Here is a 14265-nt window from a genome sequence, read left to right as displayed (position 1 = left end):
ACCTTTTCTGCAGTACTTTAGGAATAGCTTATTTATTGATGAAAATATTTAAGTATTTAAGGGTATTTTAAAAAAAATAATAAATTCCATGCCCCCAAAGATAGATAGATGATAGATAGATAGATAGATAGATAGATATAGAGATATATATAGATATAGATATAGATATAGATATAGATATAGATATATATATATCTCATGACAATGCTGGAAGCTGCTTTGTGTCCCATTAAAAATGCTGACTAGAGGTTTTGCTTATTTGCTGTGGCAGATTCTGCAAAGGACGACAACATTACAAAAGACAGTGAGGTGACAGATCATTCTGTGTGTGACCAAGATCGTCCTAATGGTAAGCTGTGAGGTCCTTTTGTATTTGTTTTTTTCTGCTGAGAACCATTACACTTTAAAGAAACGGATGTTAGTTTTTCTGGGAAAAAAAAATGGAATCTGGTCATATTTTATTAGCTATGCATATCAAGTGATTGGTCGCTGACAAGTTTAGAAGGGGAATTTGCTCTCCACAATCCTCATCACTCACTATTTTTGTGCCAGGCTGACTTTATTTATTTTTGTTACCTGCCTAAACTCTACAGGCATTGAGTTTGCAACTACAGAAATGAAGCTATGATAACAATGAGAGAAATGTGGCATGTAGACAATAGAGCTAGGTGACTAAATCGACATATCCTTGGAATACCAGGAAGAGAGACTAGAACAAACAGAAATGAAACAATCGTTAGAAAAATAGTTTTCCTAATGTGAACCAATTCCTCCATCCAAAACACAAGAGTACACATATTTATAGACGAAGGTACTGAAAACTCAAATAGGAACAGAAACCTACAAAGCCTCATGGAATTTCTGAAGATCGGTGATAAAGAAAGGCTTATCAAGCATATAGGAAAGTAAAAATCAGGTTACAAACAAAATCACCAAAATTGGATTAGCCTTAGCTTCCTTTTTTCTTCCACAGTTTTAAATACTAGATGAAATGGAGTAACATTTCCATTGCTCTAAAGGACACAGTTTCTATATTTAGTGAAGTTATTACTCATGCATGAAGTCAGGAGTAATATTTTCTCAGGAATACATAGATTAAGAAAACATGCCACCCAAGTATCCTTTCTGAATAAATTAACAGAAATCCTGTGCAAAAACAATAAATATAGAAGGGAAGGAAAAAGTCAAGACTGAGAAAGGCACACTTGGAAAGGAGTATGTTATAAGAGACTCATTAAATGTATGAAAATGTTGAAATAATTGCTTCAAAATTCGTATCAGAATATCTTAATTAAATGTTTGCTTTTATCTTTGAAAATTATAGTATATGTTGTTTTAAAATGAGAAAGATAGGGGCGCCTGGGTGGCACAGCGGTTAAGCGTCTGCCTTCAGCTCAGGGCGTGATCCCGGAGTTATGGGATCGAGCCCCACATCAGGCTCCTCCGCTATGAGCCCGCTTCTTCCTCTCCCACTCCCCCTGCTTGTGTTCCCTCTCTCGCTGGCTGTCTCTCTCTGTCAAATAAATAAATAAAATCTTTAAAAAATAAATAAATAAATAAATAAATAAATAAATAAAATGAGAAAGATAAAGGGGAGACTAATGCTTTCAGGAATGAAAGTCTAAATAACTTTGACCATTACTCTCCTTGAAGATAAGTAGAAAAACTACACCAAAAACAAAACCAAAAAATTATGGAGTCTGTTTAAAGGCATCAGAGACCTACCAAGGTAGTGAAGAACTGTCAGGCTAGGTTCTGGGAGAAAACAGATATCCAGAGATGTGAATTCAGAACTTGAAGTTGTTTTTATCTTAAGTCATTTGCTGATTCTACGAAAGGTATCTGGAGTCCCATTGCTGCAAAGGGCAAGGGACCATGGTAAACCCCCTGGTTTTTGTGTTGAAACCCTAAAGATATGTATCCTAGCAGAAAGAATGAACCAGCAGGAGACCAGTTTTCTGAAAGACTGCTGCCCAGCTTTGAATCATCTCAATCCTCAAATTAAATTAAGATCAACACAGATTGCTAGTCCCTACTGGCACCTGAGAAAAACAAATGTAAAACATTTACTAGATTAAAAAAGAGTGTTGTAGGTTTCGAACCATTTACAAAAACAAGTTTTTAAACATAATTGCCAGCATGTCCAGCACACACATACAGAAAAATAGCCTGAAAAAAATAAAACAAGGTAACATAAAAAACAGTCAAGAGAAACAGGCCATTTGGGCTGAAAATACTAGAGTTATAAAGTATAAAATAATTTTGCTGACCATTATAGGAGGGATAAGACAAGACTGAAAAATTTAGCTGAGAACTGGAAATTCAAAACAAAACAACACAAAAGAAAAAGAAAAGAAAGGGGTGCCTGGGTGGCTCAGTCAGTTAAGCATCTGCCTTTGGCTCAGGTCATGATCCCAGGGTCCTGGGATCAAGCCCTGAGTCAGGTTCCCTGCTCAGCGAGGAATCTGCTTCTCCCTCTCCCTCTGCTCCTCCCTCCCAACTCGTGCTCTGTCTCTCTCAAATAAATAAATAAAATCTTTTTTAAAAAAGGAAGAAAGAAAAGAAAAGAAAAGAAAAGAGAAAAGAAAAGAAAAAAGAAAAGGAAAGAAAGAAAGAAAGAAAGAAAGAAAGAAAGAAAGAAAGAAGAAATCTAGAAGTGAAAGACACCATAACTGAAATGAAGAATTCAAAGAACAGATTCATGATTTGACTGCATATTAGGCACAGATAAAAGAGAATTTGCACACTGGAAGTTAGGTCAGAAGAATATACCCAAAATAAAAATAGTAGAGAGAAAAAAAAAAAAAAAAAAGGATGACAAACACTAAAGAAAGGGAACAAAGATAGAGGATAAAATGATAAAGTCTATCACAAATATAATTGGAATCCCAGACAGAAAGGAGAGAGGGAATTGGGCAGAAACAATATTTCAGGAAATTATGCTGAGAAATGGCCTACACCGATGAAGGATATCAGGCCACATGTTCCAAAAGCCCTTTGAACTCCAAGCAAAATAAATCCACAAGTAGGCCCGTCATTGTACAACTACTGAAAATCAAAGATAAACGGAACTTCTAAAAAGCATAAACAGTTAGACTGATAGCTGACTTTTAATAGATACAATGGAAATAATAAGACAGTAAACAGAATAGCTGCCACCAAGAATTCTAAACTCAAGGAAAATGTGTGTTTCAAGAGTAAAAGTTAATCAAGGATATTTCAGGCCAAAGAAAGAAAAGAAAACAGAAGTTCACCAACAGAGAATTTTGCTGTTCTTCGAGTAGGAGGGTATTGATCTCAGGTAGAAGGACAAAGATGAAAGAAAAGAACTAAAAGCAAGGTAAATGGTAATTATTCAGTAAGTCTAAATGAATACTGGTGATACCAATTCTTGACAAGCAGCAGAAAAGTATGACCAAAAGAGAAGAGTAATCCTTTAATATAAATCAATTCAGAAATGGTACAGATAGTGTAATTAATATGAAAGGCCATGTTAAAACTTATAATTGTATTCCATATTTTCTGAGAGCTAAAAGAGAGATTGTCCACATTAATTAGAGACATTAAAGATATAAAATGACCCAAATTGAATTTCTAGAGATGAAAAACTGCATGTCTGAGATGAAAATTACACTTGATGGGAATAATGGCAGATTAGTCACTGCAGAAGAAAAATTGGTGAATTTGAAGATGGGGCAATAGCAACTATCCAAATGGAAACACAGAGAGAATCAATGATTGAAAACAATGAAAAGCTCATCTGTGAGCTATGGAAGAATGTTAAAGGTAATTCCAAGTCCAATATACATAAATTGAAATCTCTGAAGGCAAAGCATGGGAAGGGGAGACAGAAAAAATATTTGAAGTAAAAATAATTGAAAATTTTCAAAACTTTGATGAAAACTGTGAACCCAAATACCCAAGAAGTTCTATGACCCTGAAGCACAGGAAACATAAATGAAATTATAACTAGGCACATCATCATCAGCTTGCTCAACACCAGTGATAAACAGAAAAATTTCAAAAACAATCACAAGGTGCATACAGAGGAATAGATATAAAGAGGAAGCTGAAGTCTCATTGGAAACTACAAACTAAAATTACGGGCTCAAACACGGATGATCCTTACAAGCCCAACATTAAATTGAAGAAGGTACAGAAGCATATATATTGTACAGTCTCCTTTATATCAAGTTCGAAAAGCAGGAAAAGATAACAATACTATTTAGAAAAACATGCGTGAGTTGGGGAAATGATAAAGAAAATCTAGGTAGTGATTACTCTGAGTTAGGGTGCTGATTAAATTTTGGTGATCAGGGAGAAGGTTCTGATTGGTCCATGAGCTGGGCTTCTGGACTGGATGGATATCTAGTTTCTATAACTATAAGGATATATAGTTTCTCTATTTGCTTTTGGTTATTTTACTGAATTTTCTATATTGTTTGTGCACTTTCCTATATTTGGTTGCATTTTCAGAGAATCATTAAAAGAGGAAGGAAGAAAGGGAGAAAAGGAGGGAGAGAAAAGGAGGGAAGTATCAATGTCAGAGTTTACAAAGCGAAGATTATGGTGGGGAGCAGGGAGGGACGCACAAAATGCTGATTTCAATAAAGGCAGTCAAAAACGAAAAATGCTGCTCTGTATAGATGTATAGATTCTGACAATATAAGTCAGGGCTAAGAATACCTTTGAAAGATTTAATGATAATCACAAATAGGATTAAATCACAATAGAATTAAAGGAAGAGATCTTACTCTCTCAACTTCGTGGTATGTTTCATACCACACATGAGTATATTCAATAATGCAAATAATAAAAAAAAATAAGTAGCAGTGTAACAAAAGCACAATATATCAAACAACAGAAACACGGGCAAGTAGTTATGACAGGAAATGTAATTAGGTCAAGTTAGTAAGTGTAAAAGCCAGTTGGGTTGAATTAATTTTTTAAAAATAGTAAAGGTTTAAAAAATATAAAGTCAGGGGGTGCCTGGGTGGCTCAGTCGGTTAAGCATCTGCCTTCCAATCAGGTCATGATCCCAGGAGCCTGGGATCAAGCCCCACATTGGGCCCCGGCTGCTTCTCCCTCTGCCTGTTGCTCCCCCTGCTTGTGCTCACTGTCTCTCTGTCAAATAAATAAATAAAATCTTTAAAATTAATTAACTAATTAAATTAAAATTAAAAATATAAAGTCAGGATAGGTATATTTGGGAAATGAACATCAGAAGAAAACATGAGAAACTACTTTAAAATCTATCCAGTTAGAATTCTAGCAAAAAGTCTTAAGCAAGAAAGAATTGATCATTTTATATCAATAAAAATTTAAATTCCTAATTTAATATAATAATGATGGGTTTTTATGTGCCAGATGATACAATATGAATAAAATCCAATTGGAAACTCAATGGGGAATTCACAGATATCATATTTTCAATTGATGACAGAATAAATAGACTTAAAATAATGTGGAATCTTTGAAAAATGTGATTAACAGTATAGTCCTACTGTAGGAATAGGCAAGTCAATCAGTGAAACAGAATAAAAGAGTTTAGACTTGGACCAAAGTAGATCTGGGATTTAGCACATCTTCAGGCTGACATTTCAAAAACGGATGACTCCATAAATGGCATTAAGACAACTGGTTGGCCATTTGGAAAAATAACCTGAATCCCAACCTCATTCCTTACACCAACTTAAATTACGGGAGGAGCAAAGATGAAATGTAAAAATGAAACTAAAAATACCAGGCTAAAAGAACAAAAGCACGATTTTTTTAAAATTTTGAAATAAGAACTGTTTTTTTAATTGTAGTAAAAACGCAGAAACACATGATTGTATACATATGTTATAAAAAGGCATACGTATATATATATATCTGCAATATGTGTGTGCATGTGTCAATATATGTCATAAAAGAGAGAAATGGCTAAATCTGAACGCACACATTTTGACTTGATAAAGATTATAATCAAATTCTAAGAAAAACTACAGGGAAAAGTACCCGCAGACTAAATGACAAAGAATCAATTTTCTTAAAGAAGAAAAAGACCTCATAAATCAATAAGGAAAAAAAAATAAGAGGAAAATGGACAAAGGACTCAATTATCATTTGCAAAAGAAAAATCCAGATGCCTGGGTGGCTCAGTTGGTTAATTGTCTGCCTTCAACTCAGGTCATGAGTTGAAGGGTCCTAGGATCAAGTCCCGCATCGGGCTCTTTGCTCAGCAGGGAGTCCTAGGATCAAGTCCCGCATCGGGCTCTTTGCTCAGCAGGGAGCCTGCTTCTCCTCTCTCCCTCTCTGACAAATAAATAAATAAAATCTTTTTGAAAAGAAGAAATACAGTCATAAATATGAAGAGATGACCTATATCTCTGTTTCTTAAAGAAATGCAAATAAAACATGATTTCAGTGTCTTCTCCTTTTGCATATCAGATAAGTTTAAGTAGGACTGATAATACATAGCACGGGTGGGAGTAGGGTATCCAGTCATGCTCACATAGCATCGGTAGGAGACCAAAAGACATAATCTCCTCATTAGCAATTTCAACAAAATCTAATAACAAATTAAGTGTTCGTGCTTTTATCCAAGAATTGTGCTTTAGGAATTTGTCTTAAAGTAACACCCACCAAGAGTAGGGAGACATGTATTTACAAAAATCTTCATTGCAATACTAAGTTTAATGGGAAAAAGAAAAAAAGAGACATCCAAAATTTTGCTTTTAAAAATAAAACTTCTGAAGAAATTTTAATGACAGTGTAAGATCCTTATAAAAATATGAACTAAAAAAGCAAGAATCAAAGTGTAAATTCATTTTGATCCCAGGATATATTTATATATTTCTGTGTGTGTGTGTATGTGTATTGAGCCACATACACAAAGACTCACACACACATATATATACAGATACATATATATGTATGCATTTACAAATGTGTATCTACATAGATATGTACACACGAGAAAGATAGCAGTTTACAATATTAACAGTAGCAGTTATAAAATTATTATAGCCATAAATTATAGTTATAAAGTTATTCATAATTCTCAATACTTACATGTATTTTTCAGTGTTTCTAGAAGGAAACTAAAATTCTTTTGTTACTGCAAGAAAAAATAATTTTAGAAATAATTTACATTAGGTAGTAAGTTTTTCGGCCCCAGGAAAAAAAATGAAGGGTGTCCAGAAGATAATCAAATTCACACTAATGTAGGTTTAGTTTTTGCTTTTAAACTGGGGTTATTTTGAGATATGGCAAACATAAAATTTTGAATATTAGCAGCAATCAAGGTTTAAGTTTAACAAAAGGACACAATTTCCATTGTCTTTAAGATAAGCATCAAAGAAACAAAGTCTTTGTTCTTATGGAGTTGAGCATATAATAATGTGCAAACAATAAAACTATACTTTTGTTACTATTGTTCAAAACCGTTCCATTTACAGAGTGCATTTAGGTTTATCCTCTAGAAATGTTTAGCTCCAGACTGATGGCCCCAGACCAATTTTTATGCAAATTATTTAAAGCATTAGCTTGAGCCAAACTTAATTACCAGGGCTCCAAGAAATAATCACATGATCTATTTCTAAAGAAAAGTGAATGGATTTTTGGATTATCTGTTCTAATAGTCCCCTCCCATTAGCATGGATGATTGAGTTCACTGTATAAAAATATATATATAAACTGTGGGACCCTTTATGTTCCTTTGTGTCCTCTGCCAGGAGGGATTAGGGCAGAGGACAGTGGGTGGAATTCAACTAGACTGAATGTGGAGAGGCAAACATAAAGCTTGCCCCCATGGGGTCAAGAAAGCAAGATGGAATGTGGAATGTCTGAGTGCACTGCAGAGAAAGGCAGAAGGGCTGGAGACCCCTGGGGTCATCATTAACACACAGCAGGCCTGGGTGGTGGGCAAGGAGCTCACACACGTACCTCCTCTTTGTGTAAGATGCCCAGTCCTGCCTTGGCTCAGGAGTGCGCAAATATGATTATTCTTGGATTTCAAAGCTGTGCACCTCATTTCTTTCCCCAATTTTTACTGACTTTATTTCAGAAAAAATAGAAAGAAGAAAATATATGTATTTCTATTTCAAGAAAAGATTGTCAAAATGTATAAAGCACACAGGTTGAAACAGATCAAGAGTGGGGGCAAGTGAAAAGGCAAGGGGGGAGAGATACTCCACAAGAATTTTGCAATGCCCTCCCATCCCCAAAGTGAAGTGCCAGGCCTTAGGAGTCAAAGAGAAAATCCCCAGTATTCATCATGAGCCTTAGACTACCACCTCAGGAAGTCCCCCCTTACCAGCAGGGGCCCCAGACCCTGTTGAATTGTGGTCTTCCTAGCCCTGATTGAATTCCTCTGAAGATTTATCAAATGGGGCACTGAGACTGGGGACACACAGGAATACAGAATGGCTGCTTCTATTTTCTGAATGTTCTACTCTTTGCCTTCATTGTGCAGACAAAGCCAGACTGCAGATGACAAGTCTAGGGTCCCAGCAGTCACCCAGGAGTTGGTGGGTGGTTGGTTCCCCATCTCAACAGTGATAGAGAATGAGGCTCACTCAAACAGTGAATGTCCTCTCTCAATGTCATCCACCCAATAAACAAACATCGGTGGTGACTAGAAACTCCACCAGGAGACAGATCCTCATATAATGCCAAAGACAGAGGAATCTAAGATATTATCTAGTTCTACAGCCTTAAAAATAAATAGATAAGGAACCTGAAGCCCACAGAGGTTGTGATTTGCCTAAAGCTTCAAGTTCTTCTTTCAGGGTACTTTGCAATAAATACAGTCTACAGAGTGCTTAGCAGCCTAAGGCACTTACCTTGTTGCTAAAGGATGCAATAGAAAGTTACAGTCCCTAATTACTATTTGCAGACATTGATGAGTACTATAATGGGCAGCCAATCAAATAGACATTTATTGATCACTCCTTATTACTAGGTGCTGGAAGGGGAAATATGAATAAAGCACAGTTTTTGTGTTCACGATGCTCATAGCCTAGTAAGACAGACAAACAGATACAACTATAATATAGTTGTAATAAGACAAATAATAAATAGATAACCGAGCAAAGGAACTCAATAAGCAAAAAGGTGAAAATGATTGATGCTGCCTAGTGATTCAGAGGAAGTTATAAAGAGGTAAATTGATGACTTAGTTCTGAAAGATAAGGGGGAAAGGAGGAAAGTTAGGAATATTTCAACCAGTGAGAACACATGTTAAATGGACACAAAGGCAAAAAATAATGTGTTTAGAAAATGGCGAGTAGGTTGGGAAATAGAATGGAAAGGTAGATGATCTGGCCAAAAGACAAAAAAGAGGAATATTCAAGAAAAAAGAGCTACTCAACAGCTGAATTTCTCAAGTGTTTGTGTGTGTGTGTGTGTGTGTGTGTGTGTGTGTGTGTGTTCAAGTAGAATAGACCTTGAGCAAAAATAACTGGATTTAGCTGGACACAAACACCTTTTAGTTACAAATTTTTCTTCTACGATATCACTGAAAGCCTTTTTCTCTGTTTTCTAAATTGTTTTATTATAATTATTAAATTATACAATATGCATTTGTTGTAAATTATAAAATGCAGGGTTGCAAAATAAAAATCCTGTACATTACAATCCCACCTACCATTCAAAGATAATCAGTGTTAACATATGAGATAAAGCCTTCCAGTTTTTGTCCCCCCAAATTAAATATGTATAAGGGCACATGTGATGAGTACATAGTTACAAAAATGAAATCATAGTCTATGTTCTACAATCTTTGAAAACCTCATAATATGTTTTAATGCTTGCTATCACAAAAAAATACAGCTCCTTAAATTAGAAATTCTATTGCTATTTTCTGTTCTCTGCATCTATCATCTTCTCGTGTTTTATTTTGCTCCCTAACTTTTGCCTTCTTAGTGAATTTTAATTCAAAAGTTTGATTTCTAAAACATTAATTTATGACTAGTGTTTATTCTCTTTCATGACATCCGTCGCTATGTTTATGTTGTCATTGTGTTTTTAGACTTATAGATTTTTCTGATTGTCTCAGACAATTTCCTCTTCATTTAATCCATCTTTTCATTTCCTTATTCATCAGTTCTTAGAGTTCATTGCAAACACAAAAACACTGTCTGTGTTTTTGTTTTTCTGAATATATCTTCTACGAAAATATTTTTCCCTTACTATAGTTCCCCTCTTTTATTATATTTCATTTTTAAGCCTCCTGTTTGCTTGAGTAGCTAGTTATCAAAGCAAGATTATTGCCAGGAAATAAATGGAGAAATCCCCTTCACTTTTTTTTTTTTTTTTTTTTTTTTTTTTTTTTTTTAGATTTTAATTACTTATTTTTCAGAGAGAGAGAGAGAAAGCACAAGCAGGGGAAGCAGCAAGCAGAGGGAGAAGCAGGCTCCCTGCTAAGCAAGGAACCTGATGCAGAACTCAATCCCAGGACGCTGGGATCATGACCTGGGCTGAAGGCAGATGCTTAACCGGCTGAGCCATCCAGGCATCCCTCCCCTTCACTCTCCATGTGCTATAATCCTTCTCTCCATCCAGCCATTCTGGTATCCATCCAGGATTTATCTAGGGTAAATGTGGAATGCAAAACCTTTAGCTCTAGTTTTGTCAGAAATAGGATTTATTTCCTCCTATCTCATTCCTTGAAGTTGAATTTATAAACTTGATTTTAGAATTTTTTATCCTTGTCAACTTTCTTCTTGTTTCATTTAGTCTATTTAAGAGTTCTTCAGTGTTGATTTTGTTATCCAGTATACTTGTTATCCCTCTCAGTTTCCTGTGATCTAAAAATCTGCTAAAAGTGAGTTTTTTCATAAATTTGGAACTCTGTTTCACATCTTACTAGAAAGAACTTTATGCACGTTTAGTGCCTTTTCCTTGCAACTGTGCAATTTGAGGACAAGTATTGTATCTATTTTGCTTAAGATCTACTCCCAGCAGCTGACATATCTGCCATTTAGTAGCACACAATACACTGTTGAATAAGTGGCCCATAGGGTGGTGCTATCATCACTTTATATGGTACCCAAAGGTGAAAAAAATAGGTTTTGGGGGAAAAGATTTTGCACAGCTTTCTTCTCCATATTAAAGAATTTTGTGACTAGTAGTATCATGACATTGTCTAAAGGATAAAGGGCACACATGGACTTCTCATACATTTCTGGTGGGAGTATAAAGTGGAACACACTCTTCTGAATGCTGTTTTTCAGGATTTAGTGAAGCCAAACGTTGTATCTTGCCTATTCCTTAGCAATATCACTCCTGAGTTTATACCCAAGTGATATGAATACATATATGCACCAAAAGACATGCACAAGAATGGTTTTAGCAGTGTTCTTTATAATAGCCCCAAACTGAAAACAATGCAACAGCCATAGGACATAATAGATTTGGAGAGTGGAATAGTATACACCCATGAAAAAGAATAAACCCTGGACATATACACAACTGTGATTAATCTCACAGAGAACATGTGAAAAAGCAAACCACAGGAGAGCATATAGCACATGTTCTGTTTTTACAAATTTCAAAAACAGACAAAATTATTACCTTTTACCTATTATGGGGTATCCACTGGTACCAACAGAGGGAGCCACTGGTGCTAAAAATGTTCCTGTTCTGGGTGGCGATCACACAGGGACATAACATGTATGTGTATGTGAAAATTTGCAAGCTATATACTTACGACTTGTGTGTTTTAGTATAAGCAAGATATACCTCAATTTAAAAATTAAAAGCAAAATAAAGACATTTCCAAGCAAAACAAAAAGGAAGAAAGGATTTGTAGTGAGATAAACCCAGTTGAAATTTTTGAAAGCAGAATGGGGATCACAGTACTTACTTTCAGGGCTAATGTGGTAATTAAAGATAATGTATGTGAAGTGTCTGGGCCAAGTCTGGCAGTTTTTATAGGATAAATAATTTGCAGATGCACATATATCCTGTAGACCAATGCTTCTCAAGCTTTAATGCACATACAGATCACCTAGAAATATTGTTAAAAGGCTTTGGAGAGGATGTGGAGAAAGGGGAACCCTCTTACACGGTTGGTGGGAATGCAAGTTGGTACAGCCAGTTTGGAAAACAGTGTGGAGGTCCCTCAAAAAGTTAAAAATAAAGCTACCCTATGACTCAACAATTGCACTACTGTGTATTTACCCCAAAGATATGGATGTAGTGAAGAGAAGGGCCATATGCACCCCAATGTTCATAGCAGCATTGTCCACAATAGCCAAATTGTGGAAGGAGCCAAGATGCCCTTCAACAGACGAATGGATAAAGAAGATGTGGTCCATATATATGATGGAATATTACTCAGCCATCAGAAAGAACGATTACCCAACATTTGCAGCAACATGGACGGGACTGGAGGAGATTATGCTATGTGAAATAAGTCAAGCAGAGAAAGACAATTATCATATGGTTTCACTCATTTATGGAACATAAGAAATAGCAGGGAGATCAGTAGGGGAAGGAAGGGAAGAATGAAGGGGGGTAAAGAGAAGGGGGAATGAACCATGAGAGACTAAGGACTCTGGGAAACAAACTGAGCGCTTCAGAGGGGAGGCGGGAGGGGAATGGGATAGGCCGGTGATGGGTATTAAGGAGGGCACATATTGCACGGAGCACTGGGTGTTATATGTAAACAATGAATCATGGAACACTACATCAAAAACTAAGGATGTACTGTATGGTGACTAACGTAACATAATAAATCAATAAATAAAAATAAATAAATAAAAGGCATCCAAGGCAAAAAAAAAAAAAATGCATAGTCTGACTCTAGGTCTGAGATGCAGCCTGAACTCCAGTATTTTTAAAATTCCAGGGTTGCTTGCCCGAGACCATAGTTTAAGTAGCAATGGAGTAGAATGGAGGTGAATGGGGTTTATCAGCAGGGGAAACATCTTGATCAAATCCACGTTTTAAAAGGTATTTCTGCCAGCAATTCACAGGATAGACTACGGGAGAAGAAAATCCGAGAGAGATCCGAGAGAGACAATATATCTTTAAATGAGGAAAGGGGAAGGGGAAGTGAAAAGTGGGAAAAGAGAAACATTTTGCAGAATCATCAAGACATGGTATTTCATTGAATTTTAGGAGTGATGACAGAAAGTCATCAAAGACAGCTTCAGAAATTAATCTTCAATGATCAGACTGATAAATATGCCTCTGTTGTAATTGTTTTATCATATCCTTTTGATTAAAATTGAGCTCAAGAGGAATGATGTCAAAAAAACCTCTTTTGGGAGTCATGCTAGCAGAGAATGAACTAAGGGGAAGCCACAGAGTGGGCAGCTTAAGAAGTTGCATTAAAGAGGAAACTCTATAAAGATGAAGGGTTGTACCAGTTAGCTTTGCTGGAGTAACAATCCTAAAAGTCCCATTGGCTTACAACAACCAAGGTGTGTTGTATCTCTGCTTGGTTCTTCTCCACATGCTTTCATTCCAGGATGTAGACTGAAGGAGCACACTCTCTTAGGAGCAAGAAAGATGGTGGAAGCATGCAACAGATCTTGAAGCTTCTGCTTAAATGTAGTACACATCATGTGTGTTGCTCTGCCATTTTGTAAACCAAGTCACGCTAATAGGCCTGGTGTCAGTGAGGTGGGAACAAACACTGGTCCCACAGGGGCCCCTGCAGGTCACGTGGTCACACACATGGAATTGAATCCTCTTCAGGAAGAAGTAGGGACCAGTTGAAACAATAATGCAGTCTACCACAGGAATGTGCCCAGCAGGACCCAAGCCCCTCTGTATCTCCTTCATGCCTATAACCAATTCTAGCTCTGGATTTTTTTTTTTTTAATTCAACAGTTAAATATTCTCAGCTTAAAGAAATATATACTCTCAGCATAAAACCTTTCATTAAAATGAAGCAAATGGACAGATTTCAATTTCCTCTCTTAATGAGCACTTAAATATTCGAAACTCTACAGGGGAGGGGAGGGGGAGAAGCCAGGGGGTGTGGAAGAGAGACCATTACTAGATAATCAGCCTTGGAGTAATCAAGAGTTGAATTCTCTCCTGACCTTTGCTATATTTAGTAGTTGTCTTAACAGAATGGTTGAGCTGTTAGGTGACCCAGTCCCTGCGTGCTCACATTACTTAATTCTTCATGCTCTTTTAATGGGAGAATGAGAATACTAGTGTTTTAATTTTCTAGGAATCCTCAGTACAGGAAATTTATACATCTTTAAGGGAAATTAAGCGTAAATAACCCATACAGCCCAGGAATTATTTAAAATTTCAAAA

The 14265-nt window shown here is 36.1% G+C and overlaps 1 protein-coding gene across 3 annotated transcripts in view; it reads left to right on the top strand.

Moving 5' to 3' along the window:
- MACROD2 (mono-ADP ribosylhydrolase 2) overlaps positions 1-14265 on the top strand; it is a 1912358-nt gene that overhangs the window by 1835496 nt on the left and 62597 nt on the right. The window contains exon 14 of one of the 3 annotated variants that reach the window (XM_040637966.1): positions 272-349. The exons of the other annotated variants lie outside the window; for them this stretch is intronic. Coding sequence (XP_040493900.1) covers positions 272-349 — 78 coding nt within the window. The remainder of the gene's footprint in view (positions 1-271; positions 350-14265) is intronic. 3 annotated transcript variants of the gene reach the window in all.

Source organism: Ursus maritimus, unplaced genomic scaffold, assembly GCF_017311325.1.
Source record: "Ursus maritimus isolate PB19 unplaced genomic scaffold, ASM1731132v1 scaffold_22, whole genome shotgun sequence".
Classification (NCBI taxonomy): domain Eukaryota; kingdom Metazoa; phylum Chordata; class Mammalia; order Carnivora; family Ursidae; genus Ursus; species Ursus maritimus.
The sequence above is the reverse complement of the archived record's forward strand: the minus strand, read 5'-3'. Positions and strand labels throughout refer to the sequence as shown.